The sequence below is a fragment of the Dipodomys merriami genome, unplaced genomic scaffold (genome assembly GCF_024711535.1).
Source record: "Dipodomys merriami isolate MVZ:Mamm:240054 unplaced genomic scaffold, mDipMer1.0.p SCAF_39, whole genome shotgun sequence".
Classification (NCBI taxonomy): domain Eukaryota; kingdom Metazoa; phylum Chordata; class Mammalia; order Rodentia; family Heteromyidae; genus Dipodomys; species Dipodomys merriami.
The window spans coordinates 7,395,209-7,415,671 of NW_027205492.1; the positions used below are offsets into that span (position 1 = coordinate 7,395,209).

Sequence of the window (20,463 nt, forward strand, 5' to 3'; positions counted from 1 at the left end):
GAGATCCTGGTTCAAACAGAAAGGAGTAGGGGTATGATTCTGGTAGCAAGCAGTGTGTTTACTTTCTAAGCTCCAGGAGTCCATTCCAAGCTTTGAAAAAGTGAAACAAGTGAAAATGAAAACTTCAGGTCCTTGGCTGGCAGCAGGCAGTGCCATGTCACACCATGGGACAGCCACACCGGCCGGGTCTGGCCTACTTGGATGTGGGACAGTTTCCTTCCTGTTGGAGTTGTACTGGATGGAGCTGTGCTGGCTATGGGCATGTGTTGTGTGTATGTGTATTGTGTGTGTATGTGTATTGTGTGTGTATGTGTATTGTGTGTGTATGTGTATTGTGTGTGTATGTGTATTGTGTGTGTATGTGTTTGTCTGTCCCAGGGCTTGAACTCTGGGCCTGGGCGCTGTCCCTGAGCTGCTTCAGCTCAAGGCTAGCGCTCTACCACTTTGAGCCACAGCGCCACTTCCGGCTTTTTCGGACTAATTTATTAGAGATGATTCTCCCGGGGTCTTTCCTTCCCGGGCTGGCTTTGAACCAGGATCCTCAGCTCAGCCTCCCGAGGAGCTGGGAGTACCGGCGCGGGCCGCGGGTGCCGGGTTCTTCACACTTCCAAACACTGCTTTCTAAGACAATAGAATTTCCTCATTTAGCTGTAGCCCCGCCCCCTTGGTTTCGCCCTCGAAGCCACGCCCCCACCCGCGTGCGCACTCTCGGGGCTGTGGTAGTGGAGCCCGGGCGGTGCTTCCCCGAGCGGAAGTGAGGCACGACGCGCGTGCACCGAGGAGGTAGCAGGAAGGGACGGGGTGGGCCATCCGGCGGGCTGCTCTCACTTCCGGAAGCCGAGGCTGCCCAGCATGCTGGCGGAGTTAGGGCTGATCGGGACCATCGGCGAGGATGACGAGGTGCCGGTGGAGCCCGAGTCCGACTCCGGAGACGACGAGGAGGAGGTGTGGGGCGCGCGGGGGTGGCGCACGGCCTCGGGCAGGGTCCCGGCGCCTTGGGAAGGGCGGGACGCGTGGGGACAGGTCCTCGGCGTCCTTCGGGAAAGGCCTCGCGGGACCCCTCGGCTTCTCCCGGCCGAGCCGGGGCCCGCGCTCGGCCTGCCCGTCTAATCCCGGCGAAGCGGTGCGGGGCCCCGCCCGTGCGTGCCCCGGGCCGGGCGCGGGGCGGCCGTGCTGTCCGCTGTGGGCGCGGGCAGCAGAGGGGCGCTTCCTCCGAAGCTCACCGCGGCGTGTGTGCTGCGGACGTTCAGCCGGGTGGCATGGAGAAGGTGCTTGCGGTCGCGACAGCCCCGCCGTTTGCCCTCATCGGCCGCCTGGCGCGGCCATGGCGACGGCCCCGAGCTCTGCAGAGCTCAGCCCTCATCTCACCTGGCCGTCTCAAGCCTGAGCCCGTGGTCATCCGGACAGTGTCCTCCTCCTCCTCCTCCTCACCCACCCAGGACTCCGCAAGCTCCCCCCTGAGCCTTTTCTAGGTCTCTGCCTTCCCACACTTCCACCTAGTCCAGGCCACCGCGGTGCCACCCCCCCAGGCCTCACATCCCTCATTTCCATCTCCTACTGAGTCCTTCACCTAAGCAGCAGAGTGAAGGATCAATATAAGCAGCTGGCCTTGCCGCTGCTCAACAGCTAACGTTTCCTAGTTTTTTTTTTGTTTTTGTTTTCTTCCAGTCCTGGGCCTTGAATTCAGGGTCTTGGCACTCTCCTTGAGCTTCTGCGCTCAAGACTATAGTGCTCTATCACTTTGAGTCACAGCGCTGTTTCTGGCTTAAAATTTTTTATTAAAATTGTTATTGCAAAGATGATGTACTGAGGAATTACAGTTATATAAGTCAGGTAAAGAGTATGTTTCTTTTTGGACAATGTCACCCCTCATTTCTGGCTCTTTGTTTGTTTTTTGGGTCTGGTTGCGGGGCCTGAACTCTGGGCCTGGGCGCTGTCCCTCAGCTCTTCAGCTCAAGGCTAGCGCTCTACCACTTGAGCCACAGCACCACTTCTGGCTTTTTTCTTTTTGCTTATGTGGTGTTGAAGAATCAAACCCAGGGCCTCAGGCATCCAAGGCAAGCGCTCTACCACTGAGCCACCTTCCCAGCCCCATCATTTTTGGCTTTTTGATATTTAATTGGAGGTAAGAATCAAATGGGTTTTCCTGGCTTTGAACCATAATCCTCAGATCTTTGCCTCCTGAGTGGATAGGGTTATAGGCATGAGCCACCCATGCCCAGCTATGTGTCTTTTGGGCACCCCCTTTCCTTCTTCCTGTCCTGCTGGTCTTCTGACTCTGCCCCATCATCACCTGCCTCTCACCTTCCAGGGGCCCATTGTGCTGGGCAGAAAGCAGAAGGCCCTGCAGAAGAACCGCAGTGCTGATTTCAACCCTGACTTCGTTTTCACTGAGAAGGAAGGGATGTATGATGGCAGCTGGGCCCTGGCTGACGTCATGAGCCAGCTCAAGAAGAAGGTGAGGCTGACAGTGATGGACAGTGTCAGGAGTATGGCCTGTTGAGGCTGGACAGTGGGTCTCAAGACCTAAGCCTGGGAGAGGAGGTCACAAAGAACCCATAGGATAAAATGCTATAAGGAGGATATTGCCTACTTTAAGGAGGAATGTTGGTTATTAGTCTATAAGTGACATTTAGAAGAAATATTTTAGTGCTTTTTTTTTTCCCCCCCATGATGGTCCTGGGGCTTGACCTCAAGGCCTGGGTACTGTCCTTGGGCATTTTTGCTGAAGGACAGCATTCTACCACTTGAGCCACAGCTTAACTTCTGATTTTTTTTTTTTTTTTTTTTGTAGTAGACTTAGGGACTGTTCTGTCTTGTCTCCTGTCCCAGCTGCCTTGAACCACCATGCTCTGATGTCAGCCTCCTTAGATTTTCTTGTTCAAGGCTTGTGCTGTACCACTTGAAACACAGCTCCACTTCTGGCTTTTTGGTGGTCAGTTGGAAATAAGAATCCATTAGGATGGACCATACTTTATTCTCTAGCGGACTTTGAACCACAGTCCTCAGAACTTAACCTCTTTCTTTTTCTTTTTTTTCCTTTTTTGTCAGTCATGGGGCTTGAACTCTAGCCTGGTCACTGTCCCTCAGGTCTTCAGCTCAAAGTGAGCACTCTACCACTTAAGCCACAATGCCACTTCCACTTTTCTGGTGATTAGTTGGAGATCAGCGTCTCACATACTTTCCTGCCTGGACTGGCTTTGAACCATGATCCTAACATCTCAGCCTCCTGAGTAGCTAGGATTACAGGCATGAGTCACCAGTGCCTGGCTTAGTTGTTTTTTTTTTGTTGTTGTTGTTGTTTTTTCCTTCCTTCCTTCCTTCCTTCCTTCCTTCTTTTCTTTCTTTCTTTCTTTCTTTTCTTCTTTCTTTCTTTCTTTTCTTCTTTCTTTCTTTCTTTCCTTCTTTCTTTCTTTTTGCCAGTCCTGGGGCTTGAACTTAGGGCCTGGGCACTGTGCCTGAGCTTCTTTTGCTCAAGGCTAGCCCTCTACTACTTGAGCTACAGTGCCACTTCTGGAATTTTGAGTTTATGTGGTACTGAGGAATCAAACTCAGGGCTTCATGAATGCTAGGCAAGGACTATTACCACTAAATTCCCAGACCCAGGACTTTACCTCTTGAATACTGGTGAGTGGCTGTTGGTTATATCCTTTTTTTTTTTTCTTTTTTGGCAGTTGTGGGGTTTGAATTCATGGCCTGGGCGATGTCCCTGAGCCTTTTGTGTTCAAGGCTTGTGCTCTACCACTTGAGCCACAGTGCCACTTCTGGTTTTTGAGTGAGTAATTGAAGAAAGGAGTCTCATAGGGACTTTTCTGCCTGGGCTGACTTTGAACCATCATGTTCAGATCTCAGCCTCCTGAGTAGCTGGAATTACAGGTGTGAGCTGCTGGTACCTGAGTGGTTATATAATTTTTTTTTTTTGATCAGTAGTGGGGCTTGAACTCTGGGCTTGAGCATTGTCCCTCAGCACTTCAGCTCAAGGGGAGCGCTGTCGCTTGAGCCACAGTGCCACTTCCGGTTTTCCAGTGGTTTTATTGGAGATTAGAATCACCCAGACTTTCCTGCCCCGGCTGGCTTTGAACCGAGATCCTCAGATCCCAGCCTCCTGAGTAGCTAGGATTATAGGCGTGAGCCATCAGCACCCAGTGGATATAAATATTTTTAAAGGGGCTGGAAAGTTGGCTCAGTGGTAGAGTGCTTGCCTTGCATGCATGAGGCCCTGGGTTCCATTCCTCAGCATCACATAAGCAGAAAAAGCTGGAAGTAGTGCTGTGGCTCTAGTGTAGAGCACTAGCCTTGAGCTGAAGAGCTGAGGGACAGCATCCAGGCCCAGAGTACAGGCCCCACGACCAACCAAAAAAAAAAAAAAATTAAATAGTAACTACCTTCTAAAATGTGTGAGTATGGGGCTGGGAAGGTAGCTTAGCAGTAGAGTGAATGCCTTGAAGCATGGGGCCCTGGGTTTGATTCCTCAGCACCACATAAACAGAAAAAGCCATAAGTGGCGCTGTGGCTCCAGTGGTAGAGCGCTAGCCTTGAGCTGAAGAGCTGAGGGACAGTGCCCAGACCCAGAGTTCAGGCCCCATGACCGCCAAAAAAATAAAATAAAAATAAATAAATAAAATGTGTGATTGTATTGATTCTGGACAATTGAAAGTTTTGGGTGGAAGTGGTGCTATAGCTCAGGTGGTAGAGCGCTCGCCTTGAGCTGAAGAGCTGAGGGACAGCGCCCAGGCCCAGAGTTCAAACCCCATGACCGACTCCCCCCCCAAAAAAAAAAAGTTTTGAGCTTTTTTTGGTGTGTCTATCATGGGGCTTGAACTCAGGACTTGGGCACTGTCCTTTGAACTCTTTTTTTTTTGGGGGGGGGTCTGGTCATGGGGCCTGAACTCTGGGCCTGGGCGCTGTCCCTCAGCTCTTCAGCTCAAGGCTAGTGCTCTACCACTTGAGCCACAGCACCACTTCTGGCTTTTTTCTTTTTGCTTATGTGGTGCTGAGGAATCGAACCCAGGGCCTCAGGCACCCAAGGCAAGCGCTCTACCACTGAGCCACCTTCCCAGCCCCTGTCCTTTGAACTCTTTGATGCGCAAGGCTAATGTCTATCACTTAGAGCCACAGTGACACTTCTGGTTTTCTGGTGGTTCATTGGAGATAAGAGGCTCATGACTTTCCTACCTGGGCTGACTTTGAATCCCAATCTTCACAACTCAGCCTCCAAGTAGCTTGGATTACATGCAGGAGCCCCCAGGGCCCAACTCTGACTGTGTTTCTTTTTCTTCTGTTGTTAAATGCAGAGAGCAGCCACTACATTAGATGAGAAGATTGAGAAGGTGCGGAAGAAAAGGAAAGCAGAGGTGAGAAAGGCAGGACTTGCTTCTGGTGGGGACCCTGAACCACCCCTGCCAGTTCCCTTTAAGCTCAATTGGAGGTTGGCAGGGCGGGGCCTTCTCTCTAGGAGCTTACCATTCACACTGCCTGAAATTTGTAGCCTGCCTGCCCAACCTGCCTAGTGCCTGCCTTCTTTTTTCTTTTACATTTATTGTTGGGCGGCTAGTACTGGGGCTTGAACTTAGGGCCTTGTTCTCTCCTTTAGTTAGTTTTTTTTTTTTTTTAACTTCTTGAGCCACAACTCTAGTTCTAGCTTTTTGCTGGTTAATTGGAGTGAAGAGTCTCATAGACTTTTCTGCCTGGGCTGGCTTTGAACTATCTTCTTCAGATCTCAGCCTCTGGAATAGTTAGGATTATAGGCGTGAGCTACCAGTGCCTGGCTATCCAATCTTTATTTTATTTTATTTATTTTTTTTTTTTTTGTCGGTCGTGGGGCTTGAACTCTGGGCCTGGGTGCTGTCCCTCAGCTCTTCAGCTCAAGGCGAGCGCTCTACCACTTGAGCCACAGAGCCACTTCCGGTTTTCTGGTGGTTTATTGGAGATAGGAGTCTCATGGTCTTTCTTGCCCGGGCTGGCTTTGAACCGCGATCCTCAGATCTCAGCCTCCTGAGTAGCTAGGATTACAGGCGTGAGCCACCAGCGCCCGGCTCCAATCTTTATTTAAATTCATTTCCCAGGAGAAAGAAATCAAGTCTGGGAAGTCAGAGGAGAAAGAAGCTGGGGTGGGCGGTGGCCTAGAGGAGCAGGAGGACGGGGAAGGGGGAAAGGATGAAGACTCTGCCAATGAAGAGTCAGAGACTGACTACTCCTCAGCTGATGAGAAAGTCCTCACCAAAGCAGGTGCGTACTGCCCTGGGGTCAGGAAAGTCTGTGTCTTCACCTTGTGACCATTGCTGCCTCCTCTGCATGGAGTGTCTCTCTTCTGTGCTGTGACTCTTTTCTGCCTTGGCTTTCCTCTTAGGGGCTGTGTCTGCTTGTCACACTTTGCAGGCAGTGAACACAAGTACCAGGTTCATCTATGCAACTGTGGAGTAGTGCTCAGTATTTCTTTTTGTTTGTGTGTGGTGGTACTGGGGCTTGAACTCAGGATCTCACACTCTCCCTTAGCTTTTTATTCAAAGCTGTCACTTGTCCACTTGAGCTACAACTCCACTCTAGCTGTTTGTGTGGATGGGTGGGTATGGGTGTGGGTGTGGTTAATTGGAGATAGGAGTTTTGTAGATTTTCCTGCCTTGGTTGGCTTTGAACCACAATCCTTAGATCTTAGCCTCCTGAGTAGCTAGGATGTCAGGTGTGATTCACTGGAACCTGGCTTTCAGTATTTTTTTTTTATCCTTTCTAGAAGAAGTCATGATGAATTGTTATGTAGTAACATAGTATAGTGTCAAATACCTGGTCTCCAGAACATACCTGCCAATTTCCTTCCTGTCTGACTGACCCTTGTGGCTGTAGAATCCTGGCAGTACCAAAGGCCGGGTCAGAAGCCCCTTGTAGGTTGCTTTGAGGCTCAGTGAGTCAGTCCTCGTTAGAGGCCTTAAAACAGGTGCCCAGCAGTGTGACCCACCATCCTTGCTCTGTTTCTCGGTAGATACACTCAAAGTAAAGGAGCGGAAGAGGAAGAAGAAGGGACAGGTGAGTGTGGGCTTGTGAATCTGTTTTAGTAACGGGAAAGGCTTTTAAGGTTATTGGTTTGCTTCACTGACTTCTCCTTGTCTGTCTTTTGACTGCTTGCGTAGGAAGCAGGAGGATTCTTTGAAGACGCCTCTCAGTACGACGAAAGCCTCTCCTTCCAGGACATGAACCTGTCCCGGCCTCTTCTGAAGGTAGTGACCCCACCTAGGCTCCCTGCTCCCCATTGTGCCGCCTTCACCTCTGTTGTCCTCTCAGCTCCCAGAGCCCTTGTGGCTTCCACGTTTACTTGGGTTAAAAGTAGAGTTCTTAGCCAGGTGCCAGTGGCTCACACCTGTAAGCCTAGCTACTCAGGAAGCTGAGATCTGAGGATTGCAGTTCAAAGCCAGCCCTGGCAGGAAAGTCTGAGACTCTTATCTCCAAGAAACCACTCAGAAAACAGGAAGTGGCCCTGTGGCTCAAGTGGTAGAGCACTCACCTTCAGCTGAAGAGCTGAGGGACAGCACCCAGGCCCAGAGTTCAAGCCCCACAACGGACCAAAATAAATAAATAAAATAATGGAGTCCCCTTCCAGGACATCCCTTAGCTCCCATTCCTCCCTTCTCACACCGTCCTTGCTGGCCCTCAGACAGATCAGGCATCTGATCTGTTGCCTCTGGAAGATTCCTCTTCCAGGAGTCAGTTGGGGTACTCAGTCTTGGGGATCAGTGGTACCTTCCCCTTTCCTGCTGACTTCATTTCTGCACTTTTTGTTGATAGCATTTATTCCCATGTGACAGATGTTTATCTTTTGATCTGTCTTGTTTTTTGGCAATATGGAGGGTTTTGAATTTAGGGCCTTGCACTTGCTAAGCAGGGGTCTACCACTTGACCCATGCTTGCAATCATTTTTGATTTAGTTATTTTTTTTCCTCTGGACCAGCTTGGTCCTTGATCTTTCCTGTGTGGCTTCAGTGACCGAAGCCTCCCTTCCACACCAGCACACCTTGCTTGTTAGTTGGGATGATGTCTAACAGTTTTCCAAGGCTGGCTACACACTGAGATGCTCTTGATCTCTTCTCTTCTGTAAGCCACTGCCCAGACACTGCCCTTCAGTCTGTTTCTTTTTTTTCTTTTTTTTTTGGGTACAGTCGTGGGGCCTGAACTCTGGGCCTGGGCGCTGTCCCTCAGCTCTTCAGCTCAAGGCTAGCACTCTACCACTTGAGCCACAGTGCCACTTCCGGCTTTTTTCTTTTTGCTTATGTGGTGCTGAGGAATCGAACCCAGGGCCTCAGGCATGCAAGGCAAGCGCTCTACCACTGAGCCACCTTGCCAGCCCTCAGTCTGTTTCTTTCTACTCGACTATGAGATTCCTTGGAGAGGCAGGGCTTTTCTTTTGCTTCCTGCTCTGTTCTGAGTGCTTGAGTAGTGCCTTGTGCTGGGTCCCTCAGTTCAAGTGGGTGAATGGATGCCAGGGAGCACTGAGGGTTACTGCTTACCTGGCCACCACTGGGTTTTCTCCTGTTCAACTCCTCACTGCCTACTTAGATTCGCTTGTCTTTTCTCCTTAGGCCATTACAGCCATGGGCTTCAAGCAGCCCACCCCGATCCAGAAAGCCTGCATTCCCGTAGGTCTGCTAGGGAAAGACATCTGCGCATGTGCAGCCACCGGGACAGGTGAGAGCAGCGGACGGGGCGCGTGACAGTGCCACTCCCACAGAAGGGCTCCAGGTTGACTTAACAAAAGGCCCGTTCGCTGAACAGACTTGGCATAATAAATTATACAGGTCCCTAGCCATTCACACACAGTGAGACCAAAGGAGGACACTCTTAGGAGAGGAACAGATAGGGAAAATGTCTGTGTGCATCTGATCATACAAAATAATGTTTATTGAAATGAATTTCAGGAAATGAAAATGAGGTTTATTTTTTTTTTAGCTATTGTGTTTTCTTTCTTTTTTGTTCTGTTTGCTCATTTATATGTCTTTGGGAATGTAAGGGCAAACGCAGAAATAGAGGGACAAAGGGTAAACAAACTGGGTGCCAGTGGCTCATGCCTGTCATCCTAGCCACTTAGGAGGCTAAGATCTGAGGATTGTGGTTCAAAACCAGCCCAGGCAGGAAAGTCCATGAGACGCTTATCTCCAGTTAACCACCAGAAAACTGGAAGTGACAGTGTGGCTCAAGTGGTAGAATGCTGGCCTTGAGCTGAAGAGCTCAGAGACAGCACCCACGGTTCAGAGTTCAAGCTCCACATTTGACCAAAAACAAAAAGGGGCGAGGGGCTGATGAACAAATACAACAATGGTACTCGCTGGACACTACATTGAAAATGAACTATACAACTTGTTGGTGAGATGTATTCTTTCCTAGATGGTGTTTGAAGGCACACTAAGTTGTCCCACTCTCCCCTGGGCAGACATGAGGGTTTCCCATGCTCAGGTGGAGATTCTCACCCTTTCCCCCTCATCCCGTTGCCTCCCTCCAGGTAAAACAGCAGCCTTCGCCCTCCCTGTCTTGGAGCGTCTCATCTACAAACCCCGCCAGGCCCCCGTCACCCGTGTGCTGGTGCTGGTTCCCACCCGCGAGCTGGGCATCCAGGTCCACTCAGTCACCAGGCAGCTGGCTCAGTTCTGCAGCATCACCACCTGCCTGGCTGTGGGTGAGTTTCTGACCCTCAGGCTTGAGATGTGATGATAGTGGATATCAGGAGAGGCCTCGTATTGATTGAATCCACTTAGAAATGGGTTGTCATTTCCATAGTAGACAAGAAGGGTGCAGAGAATGTGTGTGTGTAGACTTCAGTGAGACAATCTTGAAAAATGAAACTTTAAAAATATGAAAATTTGTCCAGGCTGGTGGCTCACACCTGTAATCCTAGATACTCAGGAGGATGAGATCTGAGGATCGCGGTTCAAAGCCAGCTCCGGCAGAAAAGTGAGACTTTTATCTCCACTTACCCAGAAAACACTTCCAGAAAACCGGAAGTGGCGCTATGGCTCAAGTGGTAGAGCACTACCCTTGAGCAGAAGAGCTCCGGGACAGCACTCAGGCCCAGAGTTCAAGACTCACGACAACCACAAAATCAATAAAACTATGAAAACATTTCCTGGTATTATTAAACCCATTTAGGGTTGCCTTTCTTCCTGACATGAAAAATGAGTCAGCTAGTCGGACACCCGTGGCTCACGCCGGTAATCTTAGCTACTCAGGAGGCTGAGATCTGAGGATCATGGTTCAAAGCCAGCCCGGGCAGGAAAGTCTGTAAGACTCCTATCTCCAATAAATCACTAGAAAACCAGAAAGTGGCGCTATGGCTTAAGCACTAGAGTGCTTGCCTTGAGCTGAAGTGTGCAGGGACAGTGCCCAGGCCCAGAGTTCAAGCCCCATGACTGACAAAAAAAAAAAGCACAAAAAATGAGTCAACTATTATTTGGGGCAGAATTCTATAGGTTAAGTGGTATCTCTCCTGGGTCTTACCCTCCTATGCCATCTGGAGTTGAAGGTGACTAGTCATGTGCAGAGGTAGCTGCTTCCGGTCCCTGGATGTTGTGGTCATTCTCTTCTGAAACCTCGATGCATTTAAAACCCACGTAGGCCAGTCTGTCCTGTTCTTGTGCACGTGGCATGAGCCCAAGGCTGGTGGTGTGTGTTCAGTCAGCTCTGATGACTGCCTGGACACTGGCTCCCTTTGCAGGAGGCCTGGATGTGAAGTCTCAGGAAGCGGCGCTGCGGGCAGCCCCCGATGTGCTCATCGCCACCCCAGGCCGGCTCATCGATCACCTCCACAACTGTCCCTCCTTCCACCTCAGCAGCATCGAGGTGCTCATCCTGGATGAGGCCGACAGGTGCGCCTAAAGCGTCAGACTTGGGAGCTGCCCCCTGCTTCCTGTGGCTCTCAGCCTGGGTGTGACCCGCTTCACCACCCACAAGGGCCTCTGGGCAGGCTGAGTCCCATTTTGTGGCCCGTTTTCTCTTTCTGCAAAAGAGGGCTAAGACAAGCGAGGTCAAGCGTGGGTTCTGCCACTTTCTGAGATGTGCAATGGTCCCTGAGGTCTCAACCTTGTCTGGTTTGTACCCAGAGACAAGGACAGTCACCGCCTCTCTGTGATGAGGTGCCATCCCCAGGATCGGGGTGCCCTCTTAGCTCCGTCCCTCTATCCCGCCACCCCTTCCCTCTACTTCTCTCATGTGGACCTTGTGCTCACCTCTTGCATGTCTGAGCTGGGTGAGCGGGACTCATGCTGGATGTGGGGTTGGGGTGGGTGCAGTCAGCTCAGAGCAGGCTAAGTATCACGCACAAGGTAGCATCAAGACCAAACAGGCCTTCACAAGCCTCTGACCCTCATGCCCTTCCAGTCATGGGGCTTGAACTCTGAGCCTCTTTGCTGTCCCTGAGCTTTTATGCTCAAGGCTAGCACTCTACCACTTTGAGCAACAGCTCTATTTCTGGTTTTCTGGTGGTTCATTGGAGATATGAGTCTCATGGACTTTCCTGCCCAGACTGAACAGCTAGGATTACAAAGGCATGAGAGGAGAGCCGGGGTGTGAACAAGGCTGAGGAGAATCTTCTAGAGGAGATAGTTCCCCCTCAGGAGTTCTCGTTATTCCATGTCATTTTCTGGGTTGAGGGAGTTGGGGTGTGGCCTGCTCTCACACTGACCTGTCTCAGGTGTGGTGATGACGTCGTTGTCCTCCAGTGTGTGCGGGCACATTTGGGGTGAGGTATCTGATACCTGCTTTACAGTCAGTGCTACACACAAGGAGGCAGACAATATGGCATAATGATTCTTGGTGAGTCTTGTTGGAGAGAGGGTAGAATTACAGTAAACATCATCATAAATAAAGTAGAAGAGTCCTCAGTGCAGGGCAGCCTGTGACAGCAGCCATGGGTCAGTGTGGATCCCTGGTCCTCACCACACACACTGCCTCTGTGCCCACAGGATGCTGGATGAGTACTTCGAGGAGCAGATGAAGGAGATTATCCGTATGTGCTCACATCACCGCCAGACCATGCTCTTCTCGGCCACCATGACAGATGAGGTGGGCCCTGGTGCGGCGGTGGGTCGGGTGTGCACGGGGGTCTGATGAGGCTCCCCCCACTTTCTGGCCAGCCCTGTGGCCTCCTTCCCTACGTCCTCACACAGAGCTGAGCATCTGGGGCTTTGTGCTCTGCAGGTGAAAGACCTGGCGTCGGTCTCCTTGAAGAATCCCGTTCGGATATTTGTGAACAGCAACACAGATGTGGCTCCCTTCCTGCGGCAAGAATTCATACGGATCCGGCCTAACCGAGAAGGGGATCGGGAAGCCATTGTGGCAGGTGAACCTCAGGGCAGGCCTGGGCCCTTGGCTGCAGGAGTCTGCACGAGAGCCCTTGGCTTGTGCCCTCTTGCCTCCTGTATTCAGCGCCATTCAGCCACGCCATCACTCTCCCTGAGTCCTTGCTCACCCCTCTCCTCCCCCCCCCGCCTCCCTCCTACTCTGCAGCCTCCGTTCTCCTGAACCCCCACGCACTGCCAGTCACTGCGCATGCCCGTTCTGCAGTATGTTGCCTGGACGGTTGCCTCAGCTCCTTGCTCTTCCCGCTTCTGCATGGCCCTCTGTTCCTTTCTTCACACTGCAGATCCTTCCATGCACTTGTCCTTCCTTCACTTCCTGGGATGGCATCCGACCAGAGTCCGTAGCAAGTGCCCAGATCACACCATCTCTGCCTTGCCCCATCAAGCTCATTCCTGCCTCTGCCTCCTTAACATTTGCTTTCTTGTGCCTGGCCTCTTCCCCTTGATCTTCTTGTAGCTATCTTGCCTTGTCATCAGCGTAGTCCCATCTTCAGAGAAGCCGTCGCTCACTGCTCCTACCCTCCTTTCCATAGTCACGACATTTGCCACCTCGGGGACTGGCTTTGCCCTTGCGTGGGAGCTCCTCGGGGCAGGGCTGGGCCCGTCTTCCCAGTGCTGGCTCAACTCTTCTCCCCTCCAGCTCTGCTGACGAGAACCTTCCCTGACCACGTGATGCTGTTTACCCAGACCAAGAAGCAGGCGCACCGCATGCACATCCTGCTCGGGCTCCTAGGCCTGCAGGTGGGCGAGCTCCATGGCAACTTGTCTCAGACGCAGCGGCTGGAGGCACTCCGGTACTGTTTGGGGTGGGGCTACAGCTCCCCCACCTTCCCTGGGAGGTCCCCCGAGGGCTTCTTCCCTTTGCTGTGGGGAAATAGGTGCCTGGGCGTTAGGCGAGAGCTGTACAGGGGATATAGCTGCCTTGATAGAGTGGAAGCCGGGCGCCAGTGGCTCGTGCCTGGAATCCTAGATGGTCAAAAGCTGAGATCTGAGGATTGCTGTTCAAAGCCAGGCAGGAAAGTCCATGAGATTCTTATCTCCAGTTAGCCACCAGAAAACTGGAAGTGGCGGTGTGATTTAAGTGGTAGAGTTCTTGCCTTGAGCTGAAGAGCTCATTGACAGCACCCAGGCCCAGAGTTCAAGCCCCACAACTGACAAAGTGAAAAAACAAAACAGTTGAGTGGAAGATGGTGCATACTTCTGCACCTCCTGCCCAGCTGCTTGCAAGGCTGAGGCAGGAGGATCACTAAGCAAGAGCCTGTCTCAACATTTGTTTTTGTTTTGGTTAGTCATGGGGCTTGAACTCTGGGCCTGGGTGCTGTCCTTCAGCTCTTCCGCCACTGCCAGTTTTCTGGTCATTTATTGGAGATAAGAGTCTCATGGACTTCCCTGTCCAGTCTGGCTTTGAACCACAATCCTCAGATCTTAGCTTTGTAAGGAGCTAGCGTCATAGGCATGAGCTACCAGTGCCTGCCTTCAACATTTTTGTTAGTTTTTTTGCCAGTGCTGGGGCTTGAACTCAGGGCCTGGGCACTGTCCCTGAGCTGCTTTTACTCAAGGCTAGCATTCTACCACTTGAGCCACAGTGCCACTTCTGGCTTTTTCTGTGTATGTGGGACTGAGGAATTGAACCCAGGGCTTCATGCATGCTAGGCAAGCACCCTACCACTAAGCCACATTTTTTTTTTTGGTTGGGTGTGGTGGTGTACAGTTATAATCCCTGCCCTCAGGAGGCGGGAGAAACGTGAATTTGAGACAACACGGTCTGTGTGTGAGGCCTTGAGCACTGTTAGGTGAGATCCTAGACTCACGTAGAGCTCTACCTTCCTCTTTGTGGAAGATGGCCAGGATGCTCTTCCAGAGAGGGAGCTGCTGAGGAGGGCCATGGCTGTCCCTGAGCAGTGCCACACCTGGCCGAGGGAAGGCTGTGGGCGGCTGTGGGCGGCTCCTACTCTGGACCAGCATCCTATGGCAAAGAGCCGTCTTCCACCGGGAGGCAGGCAGAGATGAGGGCCAACTGATGGCTGGGCCAGCATTTAGAGTCTGTGCTCCTCTGGGCGGGGCCCGGGCTGAGCTCCATCGCTAGTACCCACCGTGCCATAGAAAATAATCTGTCCCCACAGTGATGCTGTCTGTGAGCTGGTTTGAGTGTTCCTCTGTGCTGCTGGCTCGGGCTCTTGGCATGTGTTGACTCAGGCCTGAACAAGTCCCTCTGTGGCTCTTTCTCCAGGCGCTTTAAAGATGAACAGATTGACATCCTTGTGGCCACAGATGTGGCAGCCCGTGGACTTGACATCGAGGGGGTCAAGACGGTGAGCCGGTCCTCCTCCCTCTCTCCTGGTAGCTTTGCGCTGCTGTCACCCCTGGCCGGCGTGATAGGTGCTCATTTCTGACCTTCCAGGTCATCAACTTCACCATGCCCAACACCGTGAAGCACTACGTGCACCGAGTGGGGCGCACAGCCCGCGCTGGCAGGGCTGGGCGGTCTGTGTCTCTGGTGGGGGAAGAAGAGCGGAAGATGCTGAAGGAGATCGTGAAGACTGCCAAGGCCCCTGTGAAGGCCCGGATCCTTCCCCAGGGTGCGTGGGCTCCTTCCTGGGGACCATGAGAGAGCAGCACGTTAGGAAAGTTGCCAGGGACAAGCCTCAGCAGCTGCGGGAGCCGAGGCTGCTCAGCCATCACTGACTATTAGGCAGTGAGTCCCACACCTAGGACAGGAACAAGCTTGGTGTGTGAGCAACTGGGGAGGAGGACTGGGGGCCCTGGGAAGAGTGAGCTTGAGGCAGGCAGGGGACAGTGCCATTCTTAGAGGAGACTGGATGAGTCCCAGAGCAACAGGAAGACTTAGAGCAGTTTTGGTGGTGGTGATGGTGGTGGTGGTGGGTGGTGGTGGTTTTGAGGCAGGGTCTAGCCATGTTGTCCAGGCTGTCCCTGAACTCCGGGCTCACGAGCTATAGCTATGCACTATGCCCTCATCTTAGGAGAAAAACCATATTTTCCAATACCAGTAGGTGAATGTCTACCTAAATTTTACTGGTGACACAGTATTTATGTTCACATTTATTTATTTATTTGTTTTTTATTGTGAAAATACTGTACAGAGGGATTACAATTACATGGGCAAGATAATGAGTACATTTCTTATCAAGCATTGTAGTCTCCTCCTTTGTTTCCCCTTCCCATCCCTTCCCATCCTCCCCACCCCCCACCCAATCCTCTCCACCCCCCTTATTTATTTTAATCTGTCATGGGGCTTGAACTCTGGGTCTGGGCGCAGTCCCTGAGCTCTTCTGTTCAAGGTGAGTACTCTACCACTTGAGCCACAGCGCCACTTCCATTCTTCTGGTGGTTCCTTGGAGATAAGAGAATCACAGACTTTCCTGCTGGGGCTGGCTTTGAACCAAGATCCTCAGATCTCAGCCTCCTGAGTAGCTAGGATGGACAGGCGTGAGCCACTGGCGCCTGACTTCACTTTTATTTTAAAATCCTATTTTTAAATTTTATTTATATATATTTTTACCAGTCTTGGGGCTTGATCTCAGAGCCTGTGCACTGTCCTTGAGCTTCTTTTGCTCAAGGCTAGCACTCTACCACTTGAGCCACAGCACCACTTCTAGCTTTTTTCTGTTTATGTGGTATTGAGAATCAAACCCAGAGCTTCATGTATGTTGGCAATCATTCTACCACTAAGCCACATTCCTAACCCATCTCTTTTTCTTTATTGGTCATGGAGCTTGAACTCAGGGCCTGGGCACTGTCTTTGAGTTCTTTTTTGCTCAGGGCCAGTGCTCTACCACTTTGAGCCACAGTGCTACTTCTGGTTTTTGAGTGGTTAGTTGGAGATTCATGTCTCATGGGGACTTTCTCTCCAGGTTGCCTTCAAACCATGATCCTCAGAACTAAGCCTCCTGAGTAGCTAGGATTACAGGAGTGTGCCACCGACACTGGCAAAATCCTCCGTATTCTCTTCCCTTCAGATGTGATCCTCAAGTTCCGGGACAAGATTGAGAAGATGGAGAAAGATGTGTATGCGGTGCTGCAGCTGGAGGCGGAGGAGAAGGAGCTGCAGCAGTCAGAGGCCCAGGTTTGTACCAGGGGCCAACAGCTGCCTCCAGAGGTGCTCTCGGCAGCGGAGCTGTGTGCAGTGGGGCCTGCCTGCCGCTCTAGGGACTGCAAGCATCCTTGCTCTATCCCCACAGATCAATACTGCAAAGCGGCTCTTGGAGAAGGGGCAGGAGGCAAGAGAGCAGGAGCCAGAGAGGAGCTGGTTCCAGACCAAAGAAGAGAGGAAGAAGGAAAAAAGTATGTCAGAGTTGTTCCTCAGAAAACTTCACATTAGTGTTGAGCTTGGTGGTATCCACCTGTAATCCAGCCCTTAGGAGCCAAGGCACGATGATCTCAAGTTCAAGGCCAGCCTGAGCTACATAGTGAGACCATGTCTCGAAAAATTAAAAAAAAACAACAAAAACATAAAAACCCAGTTGAACCTAGAATTACCAAAGATCCAACAGTTCTGTTCCCAGGTATACATCCAAATGAACTAAAATCAGGGACTCCAGCAGGTACTTGCATTCCCATGTTTGCTGGAGCACTTGTCATAATAGTATCCCTGGAAAGATGGTAGCAGCTGGGCACCAGTGGCTCCTGCCTCTAGCCCTAACTACCCAGGAGGCTGAGACTTGGAAGATCCAGGGGTGAAGCCAGCCTGGGCAGAGAAGTCTGAGCACCCAACTCCAAAGCAGCCATCCAGCACTCGGCTTGGAGATCCCAATACACAGCCACACAGACTGTCAGAGGAGCAGACGGTCATGATTGTTTACAGCCTTGTACACAACGCCGGTCTACAACAGAACGAGTGTGGACATGATTATCCCCAAGTGTGGAACTATATATAGGTCAGGGTGTGCTCATCTCATGACAGAGAATTTCAAAACTACGCTCCATACAGTTTGTACCAGCAATTTGAGAAATACTGCCTAAATTTGATGGCACAAAAAAAATAAGGGCATTATATGTATATGTATGTATGTATGTTTTTACATTAAACAGTTGTAGCCAGGTGCCAGTCACTCACATCTGTAATCCTAGCTACTGAGGAAGCAGTACTGAGGATTGAGGGTTGGAGCCAGTTTAGGCAGGGAAATCTGTGAAACTTTTTGTGTGTGTGCATGTTTGTTTGTTTTTTTTGCCAGGCCTGGGGCTTGAACTCAGGGCCTCAGCACTGTTGTTGAGTTTTTGTTTTTTGTTTGTTTTTGGTCATGGGGCTTGAACTCTGGGCCTGGGCACTGTCCTTGCGCTCTTCAGTTCAAGGTGAGCACTCTACCACTTGAGCTACAGCACCACTTCCGGTTTTCTGGTGGTTTATTTGAGATAGGAGTCTCACGGTCTCTCCTGCCCGGGCTGGCTTTGAACCGAGATCCTCAGATCTCAGCCTCCTGAGTAGCTAGGATTACAGGCGTGAGCCACCGGCGCCCGGCTACTCCTGCTTTTTGTGTTTATGTGATCCTGAGGAATCGAACCCAGGGCTTCAGGCATGCTAGGCACTCTACCATTAAGCCACATTCAATGGGCTCTGTCCCAGAGCCTCTCTGTGCTCAAGGCTAGTTCTCTACCACTTGAACAACAGCATCGCTTTTTTAAATTTTTTTGGGGTCCGGTTCTGGGGCCTGAACTCTGGGCCTGGGCGCTGTCCCTCAGCTCTTCAGCTCAAGGCTAGCACTCTACCACTTGACCCACAGCACCACTTCCGGCTTTTTTTCTTTTTACTTAATGTGGTGCTGAGGAATTGAACCCAGGGCCTCATGCATTCAAGGCAAGTGCTCTACCACTGAACCAACTTCCCAGCCCACACAGGATCACTTTTGTGATGCCTTTTCTGTTCATGTGGTACTGAGGAATTGAACCCAGGGCTTCATGCATGCTAAGCAGGCACTCCACCACTGAGCCACATTCTCAGCCCCAATCTGTGAAACTCTTACCTCAAATCCACAAAAAGTTGGAAGCCCCAAGTCCACGCCCTAGTAAAGGTATGCATGTGTGCTCTCTCTCTCTCTCTCACACACACACACGCACGGGCGGTTATTTTCTGGGCGGGAGGGGATGGAAGCCACAGCTTCATCTTCTGCAGCGGGTCAGACGGGCATGCTTTTGGTGGGCTGCAGGCTGTCCCCAGCAGCAGTGGTTGTCATTGCAGACTGTTCTGTAGTGCCAGACAGGGCACTGCATACTCCCTGCAATCTCCCTTGCTTCTCATCCCAGTTGCCAAGGCCCTGCAGGAGTTTGACTTGGCTCTAAGAGGCAAGAAGAAAAGGAAGAAGTTCATGAAGGATGTGAAGAAAAAGGGGGAGATGACAGTGAGTGTCCCCCCTTTAAGGTCCTGTCCCCCTGCGCTGGGGCCCAGCCGCCTGCTGCGTTGGGCACTCAGTGCTTCCTTCTCCCCAGGCAGAGGAAAGGTCCCAGTTTGAAATCCTCAAGTCACAGATGTTTGCTGAGCGCTTGGCCAAGAGGAACCGCAGAGCCAAGCGGGCCAGGGTGATGCCCGAGGAAGAGCCGGCCAAAGGCCCGGGTAGGAGAGCAGGGAGCCCTCCCTCAAATCTGCTATGGGCAGGGAAACATACGGGGGTAGACAGTCGCTGACTTTTTTTGAGTAAGGGTATGTTCTGGTGTCTTAGGTCTGAGGGTGGAGTTTGGAGACCAAGTCTTTCCTTACTGGCTGCTTGAAGGAGGAACTGGCTGGGAGGATGGAGTGAAGACTGTTTAGGACCGTGAGTGACGTATTATTTCTGTGCCTAGCTAAGAAGCAGAGGAAGATCTCAGTGTTTGATGAGGAGCTCACCAACACCAGCAAGAAGGCCCTGAAACAGTATCGAGCTGGGTAGGGTTGTCGCTGAGCCCATGGCACTCCATTTGCTTCCCGGTCCCTCCCAATCAAAGGGCAGGCCTGACCTTTGGGGGCTGTATGTCATCCTGAGGCACCCAGGGCTCTTCCAGGGCTGTGGGTGGGGTTGGGGGTGGGGTAGGGCGGGGCGTGTACCTGTCCTAAGCCCGCCTCTCCTCTCACAGCCCTTCCTTTGAAGAAAGGAAACAGTTGGGTCTGCCCCACCAGAGGAGAGGAGGAAACTTCAAATCTAAGTCCAGGTGAGGAGGTTGGAGAGCAAGGGTTGTACTTACGGGGCTGGAGAAGGGCTGTCACACCATTCCAACTGCTTGGGCTTGGGGCTTATTCATGGTCAAGCACTTGCCTGGCAAGAAAGGGAGCTGCTGCCTCCTCTTTCTGGTTTTAACTGCTGCTGGTTGTCTTCACAGGTATAAGAGGAAGAAGTAGCCGTGGCTGCCTGGACTTCTACTTGGGAAGTTGTCTTGATCTGTTTTTTTTTCTTCTACATTTGTAAAAAGTTCTTGAAAGTTTTTATGTATTAAAAAAAAAAAAGGAAATAAAAAAGTTCTTTTTCTTCCTGTAAGCAGCCTGAGATGACCTGTGGAAATGGTTTGCTACTCATGACCCAGAAAACCCCACAGAAGCCAGACCTGTATTTCTAGTTAGGAGGCTGAGATATGAGGATCACAGTTCAAAGCCATCCTGGACAGGAAATTCCTTGAGACTCTTATCTCCTGTTAACCACCAGAAAACTGCAAGTGGCACTGTGGCTCAACTGGTAGAGCACTAGTCTTGAGCTGAAAAGCTAAGGGACAGCACCCAGGCCCCAAGTTGAAGCCCCAAGCACGTGTGCATGTGCATGTGCACGCACACAGCTGAGTGCAGCTGCCTGTAGTCCTCAGCTGAGATCTGAGGATCACAGTTTGAAAAGCCAGCCCTGAGTTCAAGCCTGGCACAAAAATCAAAATGGGGGAAAAACATTGGGTGCAGTGATCAGCCCAAGCTGACTCTGGCATAAGTGTAAGACCTATTCAGAACATAACAAAAGGCCTCCCACTGACTGATTTTAAAAATTGAAAAAAGCTAGCTGGAGGACACTGTGTGTAACCTTTTCCTGGGCATAGCTGTAGCACCCTCCTTGATTATCTGTCAAAGAAGCACGCTAAAGGTTTTGGTAGGGTAAGAAACCAGCTGAAGTCGTCTGGCTGGAGCGCCGGCCCCTCCCCGCCCCCAAAACCCTGGGCAGCACAA

The 20,463-nt window shown here is 51.4% G+C and overlaps 1 protein-coding gene across 1 annotated transcript; it reads left to right on the forward strand.

Annotated features, from left to right (window-relative positions):
• Positions 1 to 817: 817 nt before the first annotated feature.
• Ddx27 (DEAD-box helicase 27) lies at positions 818 to 19,795 on the forward strand. Its single transcript, XM_069989969.1, has 21 exons — positions 818 to 945; positions 2,312 to 2,458; positions 5,295 to 5,354; positions 6,066 to 6,228; positions 6,977 to 7,020; positions 7,125 to 7,211; positions 8,568 to 8,673; positions 9,485 to 9,658; positions 10,694 to 10,844; positions 11,940 to 12,039; positions 12,175 to 12,316; positions 12,976 to 13,129; positions 14,566 to 14,647; positions 14,737 to 14,914; positions 16,313 to 16,419; positions 16,535 to 16,637; positions 18,594 to 18,688; positions 18,777 to 18,900; positions 19,128 to 19,209; positions 19,398 to 19,472; positions 19,641 to 19,795. The coding sequence occupies exons 1-21, from the start codon at positions 853 to 855 to the stop codon at positions 19,657 to 19,659; spliced, it is 2,286 nt and encodes a 761-aa protein (XP_069846070.1). The 5' UTR covers positions 818 to 852; the 3' UTR covers positions 19,660 to 19,795.
• The last annotated feature ends 668 nt before the right edge of the window (positions 19,796 to 20,463 follow it).